General features: G+C 55.6%; 2 protein-coding genes across 3 annotated transcripts in view; one reads left to right on the top strand and one right to left on the bottom strand.

Moving 5' to 3' along the window:
* Positions 1-10,501, top strand: part of CLCN1 (chloride voltage-gated channel 1) — a 38,991-nt gene extending 28,490 nt beyond the window's left edge. For both annotated transcript variants that reach the window (XM_021078562.1, XM_021078561.1), the window contains 7 exons: positions 1,356-1,591; positions 1,877-1,988; positions 2,299-2,378; positions 2,632-2,670; positions 7,222-7,326; positions 7,422-7,508; positions 8,357-10,501. In XM_021078562.1, the coding sequence (XP_020934221.1) occupies positions 1,356-1,591; positions 1,877-1,988; positions 2,299-2,378; positions 2,632-2,670; positions 7,222-7,326; positions 7,422-7,508; positions 8,357-8,728 (1,031 nt within the window). In that variant the 3' untranslated portion in view covers positions 8,729-10,501. The remainder of the gene's footprint in view (positions 1-1,355; positions 1,592-1,876; positions 1,989-2,298; positions 2,379-2,631; positions 2,671-7,221; positions 7,327-7,421; positions 7,509-8,356) is intronic.
* On the bottom strand, positions 10,019-19,718 carry FAM131B (family with sequence similarity 131 member B). Its single transcript, XM_003134569.5, has 7 exons — positions 19,505-19,718; positions 16,880-16,989; positions 16,514-16,549; positions 16,169-16,262; positions 15,675-15,872; positions 14,012-14,155; positions 10,019-13,533 (listed from the first exon to the last, which is right to left on the bottom strand). The coding sequence occupies exons 1-7, from the start codon at positions 19,530-19,532 to the stop codon at positions 13,061-13,063; spliced, it is 1,083 nt and encodes a 360-aa protein (XP_003134617.1). The 5' UTR covers positions 19,533-19,718; the 3' UTR covers positions 10,019-13,060.

Here is a 20,503-nt window from a genome sequence, read left to right as displayed (position 1 = left end):
TTTGAATTACTGTAATAGGGGAGTTCCCGTCGTGGCGCAGTGGTTAACGAATCCGACTAGGAACCATGAGGTTGCGGATTCGATCCCTGGCCTTGCTCAGTGGGTTAACGATCCGGCTTTGCTGTGAGCTGTGGTGTAGGTTGCAGACGCAGCTTGGATCCCATGTTGCTGTGGCTCTGGCGTAGGCCTGTGGCTACAGCTCCGATTCGACCCCTAGCTTGGGAACCTCCATATGCCGTGGGAGCAGCCCAAGAAATAGCAAAAAAGACAAAAAAAATTAAAAAATTAAAAAAAATGAATTACTGTAATAGGGAGAATCATGTAGGGCCATTCAGAGCCTTTTTTTTTTTTTTTTTTTTTTTTTTTTTTGCTTTTTGTTTGTTTGTTTGTTTGTTTAGGGCCGCACCTGCAGCATACGGAAGTTCCCAGGCTAGGGGTCAAATCGGAGCTATAGCTGCCGGCCTATACCACAGCCACAGCAACACCAGATCTGAGCCACATCTTCAGCCTACACCACAGCTCATGGCAATGCCAGATCCTTAACCCACTGAGTGAGGCCAGGGATCGAACCCGCACCCTCATGTTCACTAGTCGGATTCATTTCTGCGGCGCCGCAATGAGAACTTCCATCCCCCAAAGGACCCTTGAGGTTCATGCTGACACCCCACCCCTACTTCTTATTGGAACAGGGGTACAGCTGATTGGGCTGCAGAGATTTCGTAATAATGACTAAGACCTAATGGTAAGATTTGTCTCAATAGCACTGCTACAGTCTTATGGCCCTAAAACTTAATTAAAATGTTAATTATACAGTGGGAAAATAAATAAAAAGAAAATTAAAAAAAATAATAATAAAAAAATGTTAATTATAGTAGCAGAATCCCAGTAAATAGATAAGCCCCTCCCAGAAAAAGTAGGCATTTTGTTTCTACTGAGAAGGACCAGAGTAGTTAAGTGATTAAACAGCAGATTTCCTTGTAGACTCCTTCCAAAGGATATTCAGTCTCAGTCTATGCGAACGGTTTATAATATTTCTTTTTGGGGGACAGGCTTGATGAGCCTATTTTCACACCAAGTTCACCTATTTGCAAACAGTCCATGTAAGGGCTGCATCAAAATAAGTACAAACTAGCACCAATTAGTGTCCCGTCATTTGGGGCTCTAAATGCCAAACGGATGAAATAAAAGGGAATGAGTGAGGTCAATCCTGGAAGACTTTTGAAATGAGTTTATGGGGAGAGAAAGAACTGAAAAAAGAGACGGGGTGCTGGGCTTCTGTCCCTGACGCCACCCTGCCAAGGGGGGTCTGGGGGACGGTATTGAGCTGCCCTCAGGCTGAGCTTGGATCCCCCCAGATTCCATGATCCTGCTGGGCTCCGTGGAGCGGTCAGAACTGCAGTCCCTCTTGCAGCGCCACCTGTGCCCTGAGCGGAGGCTGCGGGCGGCCCAGGACATGGCCAGGAAGTTGTCTGAGCTGCCCTTCGATGGCAAGGCTGGGGTGGGGCGCCGTGGCGTCTGGCCGCAGGGGCGCCCTGAGTCCTTCGCCTTTGTGGATGAGGACGAGGATGAGGATGTCTGCGGGAAGCCCGAGGTGAGCGGGCTGGCAAGGGCCGGGGCACAGAATAGGTGGGGACCGAGGAGACATCGGAAGAGGGAGGAAGGATGCTGATCAGTGCCATTCAGTCAGGGTCTCCGAGTCCAGGGACTGGAGGAGATACGGTTGCAAATGACGGTACCCTGAGAATTCAAAGAGCTGTAAGGATGTGTGAATTTGGGAGAAGACTAGAGTTAGTTTTCCCAGGACACCAGCTCGCAGAGGCAGGCAAGTGCCAGGTAGGCTCCTTCTTCGACTGAGGATTTTCACTCTTCCTTACAGCCCTCTCCTTTGACTCCTCCTCTTCCCTTTTCCACTGCTCCACTGCACCCTGAAGAGCCCAATGGGCCCCTGCCCAGCCCCAAGCAGCAGCCGGAAGCACCAGAGCCTGCAGGTGAAGATTCTCCCATCATGCACTGTCACGCCTTGTGGGTTATCTCTGGGTGCTCCTCAGCCTAAGGGCTCTGACTGGGAGGAGGGGTGAGGCTGTGGACGATGGGAGGGGGTCTCTGTGTTACTGCCCCAAGGCGCGGGGGCAAGGGCTGGGTTAGGAGGGGAGAGGAGAAAGTGTCTCTGGAGGTGAGGAACCTGGGAGTATGGACCTTTTGAACCCAGTGTCAGGGACCACACGGAGCCCCTGCCCACTTCCTCCCAGGAGGGACATTGCTTTGTTTCCACTTCCATCCACCCACCCCTCCTCTCAGGTCAAAGACCCTCTGTCTTTCGGACCCTGCTGCGCTGCTTGCTGGGCAGAGCTCGTCCCACAAAGAAAAAACCCACCCAGGTGAGGGGAGCGGGGTTGGGGTTGGAGGATGTGGGAAAGGGAGCCTGTCTTTGAGGAATGAGAAACCCACGGTCCTTACATCAGGAGGGAAGAGTCCCATCCCACCATGGAAGAAAAGCTTCATCCAGTGGGAGGGATGATGGGTTGGGAAGAGGCATCTGGGGCGCTTCCTAATGGAACCACAGCCATCTCTCCTTGTGGTTCCATTAGGAAGACGAGCGCAGGCACTAGGACCCATGTCTTTCTTCTCTAGGAGCCAGTGGATTTAGTGGATAACATGTCCCCTGAAGACGTAAGTAAAGGAAGGAGCAGTCCGGGTGGGTTGTTTTGGCGAATGAAGTTATTGCTCATTTTTGTCTGACCTTTCGCTGTGTCGTAAGAGTGAGATGTGCGTTTGGGCAGGAGAGCGAGCTGAGAAGTTGGGAATGAGGCGTGACTGGGAAGACAGGGCACCTTGTTTGAGACTGGGGAGCCTGGTGCTGTCCTTGGGGTGGGGGACTGTCTTCATTTCAGGAGAGAAAGTTTTGAGCCTTCAGGTATAGATGGGTCCATGGTGCTAGGATGAGCCTTCGATCTTTTACTTATTTATTTATTTGTCTTTTTGAGCCACACCTGCAGCATATGCAAGTTCCCAGGCTAGGGGTTGAATCAGAGCTGCAACTTCCAGCCAACACCACAGCCACAGCCACAGCCACAGCAACGTGGGATCCAAGCCATGTCTGTGACCTACACCACAGCTCATGGCAACCCCGGATCCTTAAGCCATTGAGTGAGGCCAAGGATCGAACCCGCATCTTCATGGATACTACTTGGGTTTGTAACCTGCTGAGCCACAATGGGAACTCCTGAGGGCAAATTTTGATAGTGGTGCCTTGTTGGGACAAATGCCTGTTTCCCCAAAGAGGAAGTCAAGCCTTTAGAGGGTCTGGTTGTGTCAGAGTGATGGGAGCAGGCGGCTGAGCTCTGCTGACGAGGACTAACCCCAGGGTGTAGAGACACCAACAAAGCGCATTAGCAACCCTTCCATCTAGTAAAAGAACACAGCCTTGCTGCGAAGGCCAAAGGGTAGAGCTTTAAAAGTATGTAGCTGACAAAATATCATCATGTGCATTATTTTTAAAGAAGCATCTATTGTATATCCAGAACATACATTCACTAAAAATTAAAAGTACTCAGGGTTGGAGTTCCCTTATGTCAAAACGGGTTAAAGGGAGTTCCCGTTGTGGCTTAGTGGTAACAAACCCAAATAGTGTCCATGGAGATGCAGGTTTGATCCCTGGCCTCACCAGTGGGTTAAGGATCTGGTGTTGCCGTGAGCTGTGGTGTAGGTTGCAGACAAGGCTCGGATCCAGCGTTGCTGTGGCTGTGGTGTAGGCCGGAAGTTGCAGCTCTGATTCAACCCCTAGCCTGGGAACGTCCATACGCTGCAGGTGCAGCCCTAAAAAGAAAGAAAAGAAAAAAATTGGGTTAAGGGTTTGGCATTCTCATTGCTGTGGCTCTGGTGGCAGCTGTGGCTCGCGTTCTATCCCTGGCTTGGAAACTTCCACACGCCCCAGGTGCGGACAAAGGAAAAAAAGTACTCAGGGTTGGAGGTGGGGGGTAGTGAGTGACAACAGAAAAAGGCAGTCTTCCCCGTCTCCTCTTGACATTCCCACCACACACATGTTTCTGATAAATGATCTGAGGAATCTAAGGAGGAGTCCCCCTTGTGCTGTAATAGGATCAGTGGCATCTCTGCAGCTCTGGGACACAGGTTCCACCCCTGGCCCGGATCCGCCAATGCCGCAGCTGACACATAGCTCACAGCTGTGGCTCTGATCTCGTCCATGGCCTGGAAACTTCATATGCTGAGAGGCAGACCAAAAAAAAAAAAAAGGAAAAAAAAGAAAAAGAAGGAAGTTTCCATTGTGGCTCAGCAGTAACAAACCTGACTAGTATCCATGAGGACCTGGGTTCAAGCCCTGGCCTTGCTCAGTAGGTTAAGGATCTGGCATTGCCATGAGCTGTGGGGTAGGGCGCAGATGTGGCTCAGATCTGGTGTTGCTGTGGCTGTGGTGTAGGCCTTCAGCCACAGCTCCCGATTCGACCCCTAGCCTGGGAATTTCCATATGCCTAAAAAAACAAAAGAAAAAAAAGAAAAAGAAAAAGAAAATGGATAATCACTGAGGAAAAACCCCCAATTCTTGCTTCTGCTCACAAATAGGAGTCAGATGGGTCATAACTACAATTAAGCAATACCGTATTAGGGTACTGAAACTAATGATACTGTTTTGTTTTGTTTTTTAATGGCTGTACTCACAGCAACGAAGTTCCTGGGGCCAGGGATTGCATCTGAGCTGCAGCTGTGGCAACACTGGATCCTTTAACGCACTACACCCAGGCCGGGGATCAAACCTAGGCCTCTGTAGCGACCCGAGCCACTGCAGTCAGATTCCTTTTTTTTTTTTTATTTGGTCTTTTTGCCATTTCTTGGGCCGCTCCCGCGGCATATGGAGGTTTCCAGGCTAGGGGTTGAATCGGAGCTGTAACTGCGGGCCTGCGCCAGAGCCACAGCAACGCAGGATCCGAGCCGCGTCTGCGACCTACACCACAGCTCATAGGCAACGCCGGATCGTTAACCCACTGAGCAAGGGCAGGGACCGAACCCGCAACCTCATGGTTCCTAGTCGGATTCGTTAACCACTGTGCCACGACAGGAACTCCTGCAGTCAGATTCTTAACCCACTTTGCCACAGCATGAACTCCCCAATACTTTTTAAAAAATACCCCAAGGAGAGAAAGCCAGCTAGTGAGGTTATGTCATGACTCCTGGAAATAAAATGCACCCAGGGGTAAAAAGAAGATAGACGGTATATTTTTAGCTGATGTCTTTCTCAAGGAAGGCTTTAGGCAGCTCTCAGTGCCCAAGGGATCCACTGAGACATTTTGGAGAGATCCAATTCAATAAGAGTCCCACTTCAGGATATTTTGAACACTATTTTGCGACTAGATCAAGATGACCCCCTTGGCAATATCAATATGATCCCTCTGGGAAGCATCAAAGAACTCAACTCTGGGTCACCAGATGTCCTGGCTGGGACTTGTTGAATCCTGCTGCCCTGTTAGAGCCCTGGTTTGTTCCTGATGCTGAGCTGTTTGAAGCGGTGGGACCCAGAGCACACAAAAGCTGGCGGTCCCGGATCACACTCAGCAGTCAAGGTCAGAAGCCTGCTTCTGTGCAGTCTTGGGCAAACCCTTGAGCATTCTCTGCCTCGGTTCCTTCATCTGTAACATGAAGATGCCCGTAGGGTTGTTGGCGAGGACGAAATGAGTAAAGACATGTCAACCAATTCGAATAGCACTTGGCACAGGAGAAATCCTTGGTGCACGTGCGCTGGAAATGAAGAGATGCTGCTACTGTTGTTCCCAAGGGAGGGCAAAAGTGGAACCAGGGAGGCAAGAAGTGATCATGGAAGGGCCCAGGAGGACAGGACCCACCAAACCAGGGCTGGCGAGTGTCTGGCCTCTTGTCCTAGCAGTAAGTCCTCCCTGCAGCATCCCTGCTATGGGGTCATCCATCCTGTGTCAGGAGGGCTGCCCAACTTTGTGTGAACCTTTGTTCAGGGAAGGTGAGCATTTAGACGAAGTGCGATCACTGTCTAGAAAAAAGCAGGACAGGACAGATGAGGAGACTAGCACTGCGGACCCAAACTGGACCTGAGAATCAGGGCTTCAGTGATATCCTCGGCAGCCTGAGAGGTATAGCAGGGGACAAATAGTAAAACAGAGAAAGTAGTGTCTCATTCAGAGGAGACTACCTGGGAAGAGAATAAAGGTGTTCCCATCGTGGCTCAGCAGTAACAAACCAGACTTGTATCCATAAGAACACAGGTTCGATCCCTGGCCTCGCTCAGTGGGTTAAGGATCCTGTGTTGCTCTGGGCCGTGGTGTAGGTCACAGATGCGGCTCAGATCCTGTGTTGCTGTGGCTGTGGTGTAGGCCGGCGGCTATAGCTCCGATTTGACCCCTAGCCTGGGAACCTCCATATGCCATGGGTGTGGCCCCAAAAAGACCGAAAAGAGAGAGATTACAGAAAATTTGAAATTCATTTATGAGAGCCATAGTGGTACTAGATTATTTGAAATCTTGGGGATTTTGGTGTGCAAATCTAAGATCCAGAGGTCACCTGGACCTTGCACCTTAATGCTTCGGTCATAGACAAAACAAAGCAGTATAAACCAGACACACACCCCAAAACGGCTTGTCAGAGTCTTGTGTATGGCCTTTCAACTCAGTACAGCCCTTCACACCCAACAAAGCTTCACCGTGACCTGCTATGTAAAAGGCCAGTGTGCTGATTTCTCCCCAACACGCAGCAGTGGATGCCACATGACCCCTGGAGGAGTTCCATCCAGTGGGCAGAGTGAGGGCAAATGCCCATGGAAGGAGCATGAGCCGTGCCATTTCTGAAAAAGTGCGCCCAGCAGAGCTCTGGGGGGCAGAGCACTGACCAGGCCTTTGGGGAAACCCAGGCCAGCAGGTGCAGAATGGAAGCACGCCTGGCTTGACTGGAGCCCTGGGGATTACAGGAGTAGCAAAAAATAAGACTGGAAGGATGGGTTGGAAAGAACAAGCATTTGGGACACCCGGAGTGGAAGATGGTGGGTTCTGAACGCCTGAGGGTGAAGGTTGCTTTGGAGCCTTAGGAGGGCAGAGACTGGTTCCCTCCTCTGGGGGAGCTGGGATTGTTCACTGCATACAGCAGGCTTCTGGGCCAGGGCCAGGAGGGCCGTGCAGGGTCAATGCCTTGGATCTAGGGTTGAAGGGGCTCTGACACTAGCTGAGGGCTCTTCTCTGCTGGCAGATTGAGGCCTGGGAGCGGGAGCAGCTGAGCCAACCTGTGTGTTTTGACTGCTGTTGTATCGACCAGTCCCCCTTCCAGCTGGTGGAGCAGACGTCTCTGCACAAGGCAAGTTCCTGCCCACCGCTCACGGAGCCGGGCTGCTGGGAGGGCTGGCCGGCGGGGGGCTGGCCCTGCGCTGACCTGCTGCTCTTGCCCCGCAGACTCACACCCTGTTCTCGCTCTTGGGCCTCCACCTTGCTTATGTGACCAGCATGGGGAAGCTCAGGGGTGTGCTGGCCTTGGAGGAGGTAAGAGCCACGTGTCCCATTTGAGCAGCAGGACGAAGGGGGTGGGCAGAGGATAAGGGGTGAGGTGGGACAGGGATGGTGTTAACATCCGGTGGGGGGGAGGGAGATTTTCCTTCTATTTCTCAGGCAGAGACTTGGAGGGGGTGGGGTGCAGCCAGTGGGAGGGAGAGGGGACGGCAAAGGCTATGTGGCCCCTGATCTTCCAACAATGGCATAGGTTTGGGATGGGGGTTCCAGGCATGGGTCATGGTTTTGTAGGGGGCGGGGTGCAGGGAAGAAGAATTGATGAGAAAAAGCTGAAGAAGGACTTGGGTCAGGGGTCTTGGGATTCACTGCTCTGCAGGTGGGGCTTCTTGTTCCTCTCCTCCCATTTTCCCTTTTCCTATCTTCTCCCATGGACTCCTCCATCCCAAACATCTTTCCTGCCACTCTCTCTCTCCATCTTTTCCATTCCATTCCCTTCCCTTTCCTTTTTTTTTTTTTTTTTTTTTCTTTTTGCTATTTCTTGGGCCACTCCCACGGCATATGGAGGTTCCCAGGCTAGGGGTCGAATCGGAGCTGTAGCCGCTGGCCTACACCACAGCCACAGCAACACGGAATCTGAGCCACGTCTGCGACCTACACCACAGCTCACGGCAATGCTGGGTCCTTAACCCACTGAGCAAGGCCAGGGATCGAACCCGCAACGTCATAGTTCCTAGTCGGATTCATTAACCACTGGCCACGATGGGAACTCCTCCCTTTCCTTTTATTGTCTGTCCCTCTCTCTGTCTGTTTCTCTCTCTGCTCCATTATCTTTACTTCCTCACTGTGCACCCTCCTTGTCCTTCCCTCTGCCCCCTCCGCAGCTCCAGAAGGCCATCGAGGGGCACACAAAGTCCGGGGTGCAACTCCGCCCACCCCTTGCCAGCTTCCGGAGTACCACTTCGACTCGAAAGACTCCTGGGGGCCCGCTCCCTCCTGCAGAGGCTTGGACCATGCCTGATGATGGAACGGGGGCCACTAGTGCAGGGGATGCAGCTCCTGACTCCCCAGAGACCCCTGTGCCATCCCCATCCCCAGAGCCCCCTCTCTCCCGGGCTCCGGCCAAGGCAGAGAGCGAGCTGGAGGAGCTGGAGCTGGCGGAGAGTCCGGGGCCGGAAGAGGAGCTGGCTGACATCTTGCAGGGCCCCAGTCTGCGTCTCACCGACGAGGAGGATGAGGACGAACTGATCCTTTGATCATCGCCTGGCCCTCCTCATCGATGGTCCAGAGACCCAGGCTAGAGGGTGGGCCTGTGGGGGAGAGGGTATTTCCTAAAGTGGGAGAGATCGCACCCCCCAATAGCCAGCCCCTCCCAGGAATTAAGAAACGTGATAGTGATAACATTGGAGCAGGAGCCAGAGTTTAGGCAGGGAGTAGCCTCGGTCAATTATTTGGGCCATGTCCCCCCACCCTCAGACAGGTGGTTGTTCTACGCGCTGGGAAGGGCCCTTGATATTCCAGGGGCTTCCTGAGTCTGCCTGTGCGTGGGTGGGGAGCACCTGCCTCTCTCTGGCTCCCCTAGTCAGCCCTCAGTCTCCCTGCGTTCTTGTCCCAGTACCCTCCTGGCCTTGCCCATCAGTCTCTCCAGAGGGTAGGTGAAGGGAGGCCCAGGATGACTGGGGCCCCGCCAGGGCCATGTTGGAGGAAGAGATGGGACCACCTCCTGGCCTCAGGGACTGACGGCCCCAGGGTATACTCACAAAGCGCCCACAGTCCCTTCTCTCGGGGCCCCCACCCCGTCCTCCACTCGCCCACAGCCACTCCCGAACACTGCCTCCCGACACCATCCTGGCTCCCACTGCCTGTCCGCAGACAAGGCCATTACTAGCAAGGCCGGAGGCCAGTCCCATTTCCTTCTGCTTGGTCCTCCAGTCAAGCAGGGAAAGTTGGGTAAAGAGACCACTGGGGAGAAGAGCCTGGGAGTGGAGTGGGCACTTGTGGGCAGGCAGGCCTCCGGCTCCAGTGGATTCACTTAACTCCTGGCAGAAGTTCCTCCATCTCACATCACCGCCTCCTTGCCCTCCAGTTTCCAGGTCACTCCCTCTCCTACTGCAGTCTGTCCTGACCAAGGGTCAGCTCTTGACCTTGAGCTGTTCTAGCTGGGGCTTCTCCAGCCGGGAACCAGGACCCAGGGCAGCTGGGCCACTAGTTCACCCAGGAACACACAAGCCCTTCGTAGGGACTTTGTGTTCCTCCTCTGGGGTTCACTGCCAAGACGGGAGACCCATTCAATCTTCCCACACCGGGGAAGTCAGATCCTTATCCTTCCCAAGCCAGTGACAGGGGGTCTGCTATTGCCCTGCCTTTCCCAGGAGCCATTTCTGAGCAGCCAGGACCCCCTGCTCCCACACCCAAGGCTTTTGTCCCTCCCTCCCTCCCTCTGTGCCTGGTTTCGTTCTGCAGGGGTGCTTCCTTCCCAGGCAGCCTCATCCTCCCCACCCTGTGCCCAGTCTCCGTCATCCCCCCAATAAGACACTCATAGCCGCTGAAGGTGCCACCACATTCTGTTTAGTGCCATCAAACACAGCCTGGAGCCCTCTCCAGCAGTACCTCCCTTCTGCCTCCCCAGGCCAAGAGAGAGGCTGCAGCCTGGGGAGGGAGACTGGCAGTGGACCTCGGAGCCCGTGCCCATGTGTATATAATCTATAGTATTTATATATGTTATTTATATATCATTCTCTCTGTAATATATGTCATAGAATCTCTCTTGGGCCTGGGGTGGAAATTTCCCATTAAGAAAACATGCTAAGACTGGCCGTAAAAATGAATGTTCCCCAGACCTGGAAGACGGAGTAGGAGACGCACAGGTGGGGGCAAGGAGGGGTGGCAAACTCATTGGCCAAGGTCCCCTCCTCAACAGGAGGATGAGAAAAGGAAGGGGTGGGGGGGCAGTGGGAGGCGGACGATTCGGATTTTCCTTGAATAAACTGAATTGAAAACGAAAGTGCACCCCACCCCCCCCCCAACCAGAAGAAAATCATTTAGCAAGAGCAGTTTCATTCACAATGATAGAAAAACAGCCCGGTTCTGGGACTGCTGTGAAACGTGCGGCACAGCCTTTAACCCCAAAGGAAAAGCACCCCTCCCCCACCCCCCAACAGCCTCTTCCTGCACATGCCCCTCCCCTCCCCCAAAATAGGCTATAAGCAAACCCCATGCATCCTGCCCCGCCTGACCAGAGAGGCAGTCCCTCCTTCTAAAGGAGTCCTGAGAGGGTCCCTGGCCAGCTCCTTGGGTCATCTCCCTCCTCCAGGTGGAGGGGTAGCTCCTTGCAAAATGCAGAAGTCCCCCACCTGGACCTCTGGTCTGCAGCGATGCCAGCACCCCCTGGGTGTGCCAGCCCCGCTCACATCTGAACCGAGTTGTGGTCTTCTCTTGCCAGGGACCGTTTGGCTTCCTCGGGGAAGGAGGGAGGAAAGAATGGTGCTTTAGATGATCTTTCCTAACTCCACAGGGCCCTGAGCGGAAAAGGAACTGTGATGAAGGAACCCGCTCCCTGGACTGGGTGTCGACTGCAGTCTGGGGGCGGAATACGGGACGCGAAGGGGACGAGACTAAGAGGGAAAGAGGATGTGCTGAGAGGGCAGGTTGCACGAGCTGAGGAAACAGGGAGCCCTGGAGAGGAGGGGACCATGACATGTGACCTATGCAGACCCTCAGGACCTGCGGCAGGAGTGCAGGGTGGGCCGCTGCCAGGGCCACCCCAGTCCAGTCACGTGATCACACAAGACCCACAGCTTCCGACTAGGTGACTTCACCTACCTGTGCTCACTACACCCGTTTCCTCCAAAATCCACCTGCGGTAGCCATCCTTCCCCCCCACCCCCAGAAGATGTGTGACATGGCCTCTGTGGCATTTCAGGGGCACATGGGTACGAAAGTGTGGACCAGATTGTGGGGGGGTCAGGGTCATAGATGGACAGAAACACCCCAGTTCTCAACCTCCTCATTCCAAAGAAACAGTCATCTGGGGCCGGGCGGTGGGGTGCGTGTGCGTACGTGCGCGTGTGTGTGCGCGCGCGCACGCATGCGTGCACGCACATATGCACCCAGGCCCTGAGAGGACGAGAGGGTTCCCTTCCTGGCCGCGGACTCAAGTAGTAGGACCCCTCCCTGTTCAGGTGGGACCCGAGGCCTCAGAGCCAGAGACTTAGATGGACGTGAGCAAAGAGGGAGGGGGGACAGGGACCCTCGCAGCTTCTCCCTCCTGTCCAGGTTTTGGGCACCAGTGCAGCAGGAAGGGGCTGCTGCCACCTCTCTGCTCTGCCCCTCCACCCTGTGCCCTCTGTCACCATGTGCTGCGCAAAAGTCCCCACCAGAATGGAAAGTGGGTGTGGGAGGGCAAGCGTTTCAGGGGCTTATGCCTCACTGTCCGTCCTGGAAGGAAGAATACGCAGATCCCCCCCTCTCCTCCTCAGGAGGCCTGGGGCCAGAGGAGGACACCTGTGAGGCCCTCCTGGGAGAAGGTGGAGAGGGGCAAGGGGAGCCGAGCGCCCACACTGCTCCGCAGCAAAGACCCCGCCCTGGCCCAGGGGCCTGACAGCACCAGACCCCTCTCTCCACCCCACTCAACCCTGAGTCCCCGAGAAGTTATAAAAATGTAGAAAAGGCAAAGAGAAAAGTGTAAACAGCTCCAGAGAATTTGGGGGTGGATGGAGGGAGACACAGCCTCATGCTTCCCCATCTGGCCAGGACACCTGCATTCTGTGTCCTCTTTGGGGCCGGGGCTCCCAGAGCAGGGGATAGAAGAAGGCAGAAAAGGGAAGAGTTGGAGCAGCCAGCCCCGGCAGGGTCCTTTCCCAGATCCTTAGGGTCCTTCTTTCAGCCACCAGATAGTCAAGATCCCAGAACTAGTGGCCATGCCTGTTCTTGGTCTCCCCAGCGACCGCCTGGTCTCCAGGTGGGTCTTGATATCCAGAACCAGGTTTGTGCCCCTGTGCACCCCAGCTGGCATGTCCACCTGCTGACTCCCGGTCGCAGAAGCTGTGTTACCTCTGAGGGCAGACTCTCCACCCTCTAATGAGATGTGGTCTCTACGTTGCTTCCCCTGTGCCCATGGAACCACGTCCGACAGCCCCTGAGATCTGGTCCTCACAGGACGAATGAGCCTGGGCCACAGGCAGAGAAGAGCAAGAGTGACATGGAGAAAGGAGGCCTTCAGACAGCCACCATCAAGGTTGCTGGAAGACGAGATCAGAGAGCGGAAAACCAAGATCCGAGGGCCATTCTTGGCTCCTGTGCTCAGGACACTCACCAGAGCCCCGCCATCACAGACCCAGAAGCCCGCAGCCGAGCCAAGTTCACAGCCATCTGCTTGCCTGGGCTTCAGTTCCTGGACCTGTGCTTTCTCCAGTGTAAGCCTGGAGAGCATCCCACCCTGGCCCTCTGTTTCGCTGGCGAGGACTCCTGGGCTCGTGACCGTCGGTCTTCTGCCCAGGCTTCAGCCGTCCTTCTGGGGGAAGGGAGGGTGTTGCTGCAGCCATGCCCCTCAGGAGGGAGTGGAAGGCAGGGCGTGGAGGGGGAGGAAGCTAGTTGTTGGCCTCGCCCTCCTCCTCATCGAAAGACTGCACGCCCGAGGATGTGACGTCAGACACTTTCCGGCTAAGAGCCGTGGACACCTCAGGGTCTTCTCGAGGGGAAAGCGACTCCAGGTCCCGGCATCCCGCATCCTCTTCCTCCTCGGGGGCCAGTGGCCGCTTCTCCTCCTCCGCAGGGCCCCTCGCCAGGTCCACCCCGCCCACCCCTGGAGCCCAGTCAGCGTCTCCCCCGAGAAAAGATGGGGGCTCCTGAGCAGAGTATCCTGAAGCAGGTTGGGAAGGCCCCATTTCATGCAAGCTGGGCTGTGAGTCATCAAATGCAGGGCCAAGGTAGGATCCTGTGGCCGGAGAGGCAATGAGGGACTGGTCGCTTGCTTCCCAGGCATCCGATGAGCCCAGACAGTACATGCCCTGGGACACATAGGAGTGAGGCCATCCGTCCATCGGGGCTTGAGCGAGGGCATCTGTAAAGAGAATTGTGGAGATTGGTGGGGCCACAATATTGAAGGCAGTAACTATATGAGTTCCCGTCGTAGCACAGCTGAAAGGAATCTGACTGGGAACAGTGAGGTTGCGGGTTTGATCCCTGGCCTCGCTTGGTGGGTTAAGGATCGAGCATTGTTGTGAGCTGTGGTGTAGATAGCAGACAAGGCTCGGATCTGGCGTTGCTGTGGCTGTGGTGTAGGCTGGCAGCTGCAGCTCTGATTAGACCCCTAGCCTGGGAAACTCCACATGCCGCAGGTGCGGCCCTAAAAAGGCAAAAGACAAAAAAAAAAAAAAAAGGCAGTAACTGTCACACAGAGAATGGCAGTGAGACAGAGGAGGGAGGGGAGTAGGAAAGCTGATAGGGACAGCAAGTCTAAAAAACGGAGATGAGAAGGGGTAGCTTAGTTGAGGAGGTCTCTTAGGATGCTGGGGTTGGATTCCGGAACCATCCCTCACCCTGACTCTCCATCAGCTCCTGGTAGTTGTCACTGTAGTTGCAGCCCAGTGGCTCCTGGGTGGAGTTGACACTCATGTCCTCACCATCCATGGAAGACCAGGCCATGAGAGTGGCCTCGGAAATAGCAAACTGTTCCATGACACCTGGGAGAAAAAACCTGGTTAGCGAAGGGTACCTCCAGGAAGCCTCAGACACCTGCCTGGGGGACAGCAGGGCAGCGCTGTTCAACAGAAATATAATGCAAGCCACTTTTGCAATTTTAAATTTTCTAGTAGTCATATTAAAGAAAATGTAAAAGAAACAGGTGAAATGAATTTTAATAATACATCTGGTTTGACCTCATCTATATAAAGGATTATCATTTCAATATATAATTTATATAAAATTAATGAGATACTTCACAGCCTTTTAGTCCTATGAAGTCTGGGAAATTCAGTCTATATTTTTACACTTACAGCACCTCTCCATTCCGATGAGGCACATTTCAAGTTCTTGATTACCACATGCGGCCAGTGGCTACTGTACTGGACAGCACAGCCTTCGCATATGCCCCAAAGCAAGGTAAAATCATGGGGAACTGCCCAGAAGATCAGATTTCGGATTCCTAGGGGAAAGAGCTGGGGGCTACGGCGGCGGCGGGGGGTGCGTCTTCTGGTGAGATATCCTAAGGGATTGAAATTGGCAATTTCCAGAAGTTTATCTTTGGAAGTTTTTAGCAATGGTCGTTAGCATCAGGCAGTCCAGGCCAGAGGAATTTAAATGGGAGGGACTGTCGGTCCCCAGTGGTAACAGGTTGGAAGTTCAAGGTCATGGAAGGAGAGGGGAGGGAGGACAGAATGGTGAATATATATAGGTAGACTTGGGGTCCCGATTCTAGTCAAAGCCATAAGGAAGTCGAAGCTTACATGGCTAGCTGCCTACACTACCCCTCACAGGTTTGTCTCCCCTCCACTGATGGTTCTTCCACCACGACCACCACCAAAACCCAGCTCTTCTGTTCCAGATCTATCATTTGTCCTAAGTATCTTACTGAGACCTGCCACTAGGCCTAGGCCAGTGTTGAAGGTACACCAGATGCCTGCCTTGTGCCTGTACTGCATACATGCTCGTCTATACACACCCTCTCCTCAGCCAGGTCCTTGATCTTCTAGTGGTTGTCACAAATAGTGAACCCTGTAAGTGAATCCACGACTGTGACATGCTGATGGGCAAAAGGCTAAAAAGAACCCCAAGGCTTTTCTTTCTTCTGCGTCAAGAAACATAAGCAAAGGGAGTTCCCTTTGTGGCGCAGCGGAAACGAATCCAACTAGTATCCACGAGGATGCAGGTTCAATCCCTGGCCCCACTCACTGGGTTAAGGATCCAACATTGCCATGAGCCGTGGTGTCAGACACAGACCTGGCTCGGATCAGGTGTTGCTGTGGCTGTGGTGTAGGCCAGGCCAGCAGCTGTTGCTCTGATTTGACCCCTAGCCTGGAAACTTCCATATGCCGTGGGTTGGGCCCTAAAAAGCAAAAACAAAACAAACAAAAAAAGCAGAAGCAAAGCCTTTTGAAGCCTGTGGCTCCTGCCTTTTTTTTTCCCTGTACTGAGGATCAGGATGGAGGCTCGGTCTCCAGCCATCCTGAAGATGCCTCTCTACAGGGGCTGGGGAACTAGTACCTGCCAGGAAGCGTGCCTCCTTCTCGCCGTCGCTGAGGTCGGAGTAGGCATCGGTGTCCCTGCGCACCGCCTCGTGGCTGTGTTGCGGCTGAATGGCTGGTGCCTTCCCCCAGCCCTGCCATTCAATCATATGGGCCACCCGGCCCTGCCCCATGGCTGTGGGCTTTGTCACGTGGTCCTTCATGCTTCGAGAAATCCCTGAGGGGCCAGACAGTCCCCACATCCGCCAGAACATCACACAATACCCATACCAGCCCCCCTCCCCCATGAGCCCCACCCTAGTCCCATGAGACTGCCCATGGAGGGGGCAGGTGTGCCCTATGACTCCGTATATGGGAGGCAGCTGGGAAGGTGGGAGAGGCTTGATCGAAAGGGCAAGGAGTTTAGGGGCCCAGGGATGAAGGTCTGCTCGGGCCTGAAGGGGCAGGGAGACAGAGACCAGGACCTTCTAGGTGGGCTCCTGTCTGGATGCATCTGCAGGTTGGGGGTCTCACCTGAGAATGATGACTTGGCCAGGGCCCCGATGCCATAGGCGTTCGAGTTTCGCTTGAGCTTCGGAAGGATGGACGTGGTGTCCTCCATGGAGAGCTGGGGTAGGGAATGGGGGGGGGGGGACAGAGGCATAAGATGCTCTGGGGTGCTCTCTATGGGGAGGAAGGATAGGAGCTAGGACAGGTGATAAGGAAACCATTATACCCAGAGCTCCCAGGAGGCCTCGCCCCCAACCACCCTTGAAAGTCCGGGGGTCGGTAGAGAAGTCAGGGAGCCCTGGGTTCTGTGGCAGGCCTAAGGGAGCGGAGTTAGGGCAGGTGAGGAGGTCTGGGGGAGGCTGCACTCACATTGATGCCATCCCAGGAGAAGTCGGTCCGGGTTTGCTGGGAGGAGAGAGCAGACAAAGGAAGTGTGGTACCCTGGGCGCTTCCAGGAACGCAAGGAACCCTGCCTTGCCCAGAGGGACTCTCACAAGTGAAAGTGAAGGTGGCCTTTCGTGAGATTCATGCCGGGAATCAGGGTCTCAGGGTGGAGCATTCGCCTCGTATTTGAGGAAAGAACCGTCCTGGGAAAATGTCAGTCTGAAGGCGTGTTGGGGGTCGTGTCCTGGAATTCAGGAGGCTGGCTAAAGGACCGGGCTTAGGCGAGGCGGTTCTGGGGGGCTTTCAGGGGTCCTCCGGGAGGGCGGCCGAGCACGGAGCGGGGGCCCTCACCTCGGTGGACGGCCGGTGCAGGCTGCTCCCATGCAGCGAGCTGGTGCTGTCCATGTTGATTTGGTCCACATCTTTCAGGCCCTTCCAGTCGACGGCAATCACCTCATTTCCTGAGGTGGTCGTACAGTTAGTTGTTCCCCTCTGGCCACCCTATGCCCACCCCAAAGGCCCCTCTTTGTTCTTTTCCTTCAAAATGCTGAGGCCACCCTCGGGGCCCAGTCGCCTGAAGACCCCTCGCTCCCCCCCAGCTCCTGCTTCTGATGGCTTATCTGCTTTGACATCCTTACTGGCCTCACGTGTTTGGGAGGCGGGACAACAATGCGGAGCTCCGCCCAGAAGAGCGCACTCAGAAGAGTGCCCTGTGGCCTCATCCGTGGCGGTGGTTGTTTACAAGGAGGGGTCAGTGGCAGGGTTTTAGCAGGGACATCGTTCTGCATTCTGTCCTGAGTCACCTCTGTGGGTTTCTCGACGTGCATCCACGGGGACTGTGCGTCTCCTCTCTTACGGTTCTGCACGTAAGGGCAGAACTTTTCTAGGGCCATGCTTCTCAAAGTGTCACCTTTGTTATTTGTGAGGTGGAAGAACTGCATCTTCCCTAGGCGCCCCTCCACAGGAGTGGGTGCATTTGTCTGACGGGAAGGGGCTTTGGTGGGGACAGAGGCACGAGCTGGGTGTGTTCACCTAGAAGCGATGAGAGCAGAGAAAGCAAAGCGTGGGATGGCATCATTGTACCTGACCGTTGGGAGACTAGTGATGGATTAAAGCAGAGAGAGGAGGGGGAGACAGCTGGAGGAGAACCGGCACCTTTGTTAAAGCAGGGACTAAAAGAATGGGAATTCGAGTCAAAGAGAAGACAAAAGACAGTGGGTGAGCGTGGAAGGGTTTGAGAGCTGCCTGGGAAACTGGAGGGTCCAGAAGAGTGGTCATTGTTCAGCCGAGGCCGGAGCTCCTTGTGTTGGGAGGTTGCTGGTGTGAGGCCAGGGTGTGCCTCCTGGAAGGCTCCGGGGAGATTCACCTGGGTGGCAGATGCTTGGGTTCAAGCATCAGACAGCTGCCTGAACACTAGATTGTTTCTGCACAAAGTTTTATGCTTCTGAATAGAGAGAGTTAGGAGTCCACTCTTGAGAAGGGGTGAATCGAATGGGGTCTTGGGCACCGGGAGACATTTAGCATGCAGCAACATAGCTATTGCAAGAGGAAGGGATGTGGTTAACGGGGCTGAGAAAGCTAAGACCCCTCCCAAGTGGGCACATTCTCTCCTGGGGCTACAAGGGGTCCAGCCAGAGGCTGTGGCTGGTAGGGAAGAGGAAAGATGGACACGGGGCAGGCAGGGAACACCCTCTGAGGAGAAGCGAGATGGGAAGGGCAGAGTGGGAGACAGGGCGGAGGGGAGGTGGCCTTTGTAGAAGAGGGAGAGCTGAGTCAGAGCAGGGGGGGATAGGGAGGGGGAGGGAAAGAGCCCAGAGAAGAGGTGAAAGCAGAGGAGGAGGGGGGTATCCATGGAAATAAATCGGGTCTCCGAGAAATCAGGCTTCCGGAGAGGGAGTTTGTTTGCAATCAGAATAGGAATTATTCCCTCAGCCTGAGGTCACTGGGGCATGTAGGCGGGAGAAATCGGGAGTTGGAATAGGAAAAAATTGGGGGGTTTGGGAGAGGGTTGGACCAATCTGTTGAGCAGTGAGAGTGGAGTGGGTGCCTGGGGTGAGGGAGAAGGAGGTGGGAGGCAGGCAAAGGTTGAGAGAAAAAGAATTAGGAGGCGCCTCTCTTCCTTACCCCAATCAAAGGTAAATAAAGAGCTGGCCCCGCCCCGCCGGCCCCCGCTGACAGGTGCAGTCGGGTCCGCGGGTTCCCTAGCCCGGCCAGCCCCACCCTCCTGGGATCGAGCACCCGACCCCTCGCTGGCCCTCTAAACCCCTGCTTGCTCCGGGCGTCCCCCGGCTCTTCCCCTCCACCCCAGCCCAGCCGGGCCCCATTCTCTTCGGGCGTGGAACCCATTCGCCTCCCGGAGGCACCAGGCTCATCCCGCCCCCGCCCTGGAGGGAAAAATGCACGTGAACAAAGCAAATCGGGGGAGGCAGGAACGACAGAAAAAGGCAAAGGAGAGGGGAAGAGATGGGGGCAAAACATCCAAGCCAGATGGAGGCGGGGTGGGGGGGGTGCATGCTAAAGGGACTCCGGGCTGACTCTGAGGCTGGGGGTCTTTAGAAGGGGGGCTGCTCCAGAAATGGAAGGGGGCAAGGAGGCGCTAGGGAAGGCAGAGTCGAGGCCGACGGCCTGGAGGTGGAGGGTGAGGAGACTAGAGAGTAAGGGAGAGCGACCGAGCAGAGAGAGGAGGTTGGTGGAGCGATGATGGAGAGGGACCGCGCCTGGGGGAGGGCGATGGAAGGAAGAAAGCTGGAGGAAGACGGAGAGAAAGCCGGAGCCCAGAGGGCTGCGAGCCCCGCAGGCTCAAGAGAAGCGCAGGGATGAGAGGAAGGCAGGGACCGCGAGGGCACCGAGGGAAAGTGAGGGGGCCAGGCCGGGCCGGGACCCGGAGGGGCGCGGGGAGTGGTGGGGGAGGGGGCCGGAGGACCGGACCCAGCAGAGCCCTGCCGCCGCCCGCTCGCACGCCGCCGAGGTACCCACCCACGGTCCGGGAGCCGATGCAGCCCATGGCTCCGGGCCTCCAGGCCGGGCCCTCACCGACGCGGGGCGGGCGCCGGGGGGAGCACCGGGAGCCGCGCCGCCGCCCCAGACGCTCTGCAGCGCCGCGGCTGTCTCCGCTCGGCTCCGCTCCCCCCTCCCCTCTCCATCCCTCCCCACGGCAGCCTCCGTCGCCGCCGCCGCCGCCGCCGCCTGGCTCCCCCGCCCCGGCTCGGCTCCCGGCGGCGGGGAGGGGGCGGCCCGGGGATTGGCTGCGCCGGCGCCTCCCCGCCCTGCCCCCGACCCCGCAGCCGCGCTCCCCGCGCTCCCCGCGGCGCTCCCTCGGGGAGCGGGGCGGTCGCCGGGCCTCGCGGCCGCTTCCCTCCCTCGCCCTTCCCCAGCCCCAAGCGGGGGCTGCCCGCCGGGTGCGCGCTGTGCTCGCGCCGGGGGGCTGCTGGAGACCCGGAGGATGCCCGCCTTGGGTCTCAGGAGCTGGGTAAAGAACCCCGAGCCCATCCTTCGGATGGGGCAGGGGAGTGATTTTGAGGGTCGGGGTTGGGGATGCCTAGAGGGAAACTGGGGCGGGAGTGAGAATAAAGCCTGTATGAAGGGCCTTGGCCGCCAAATTCCGCAAACACTTGTTTTCTTCCTGGGGCTGCATCTGGGACACCAACTGGGAGCGTGATTGGATGCAGCTCCGGTTGCTCTGCGTTTCCTGTGCGCTGTTTTCTCCGCGAAGTCTTTGCAAGCGGCTGGTGTCTTAGACTTGCCCGTGCTCCGCGCTCGCGGGAAAACCGCGCATAGGTGTGAGGACGGTGCACGAAATCTAACTGTAGGCCCGACTGGGGAGGCGGAATAGAAGATAAGTCAATGCCATCTCCTCGAGAGAAATAAATGTCTGGCCCCGTGGCTGACTGGCAGTTTTTATTTATTTATTTATTTATTTATTTATTTATTTATTTATTTATTTATTGTCTTTTTAGGGCCGCACCCGCAGCATAT

This window comes from Sus scrofa, chromosome 18 (genome assembly GCF_000003025.6).
Source record: "Sus scrofa isolate TJ Tabasco breed Duroc chromosome 18, Sscrofa11.1, whole genome shotgun sequence".
In the NCBI taxonomy this organism is placed as follows: Eukaryota; Metazoa; Chordata; class Mammalia; order Artiodactyla; family Suidae; genus Sus; species Sus scrofa.
Note: the sequence above shows the minus strand (reverse complement) of the source record. Positions and strands in the feature narration are given on the sequence as shown.

What these genes read in the sequence shown, in the direction of transcription:
- FAM131B (XM_003134569.5), bottom strand. Translation starts at nt 19,532, where the DNA reads ATGGGCTGCATCGGCTCCCGGACCGTGG. An exon ending in GGAGGCACGCTTCCTGGCAG is followed by an intron (nt 14,156 to 15,674) that starts GTACTAGTTCCC and finishes TTTTTCTCCCAG; the next exon opens with GTGTCATGGAACAGTTTGCT. An exon ending in GGAGCTGATGGAGAGTCAGG is followed by an intron (nt 13,534 to 14,011) that starts GTGAGGGATGGT and finishes TTCTCTTTACAG; the next exon opens with ATGCCCTCGCTCAAGCCCCG.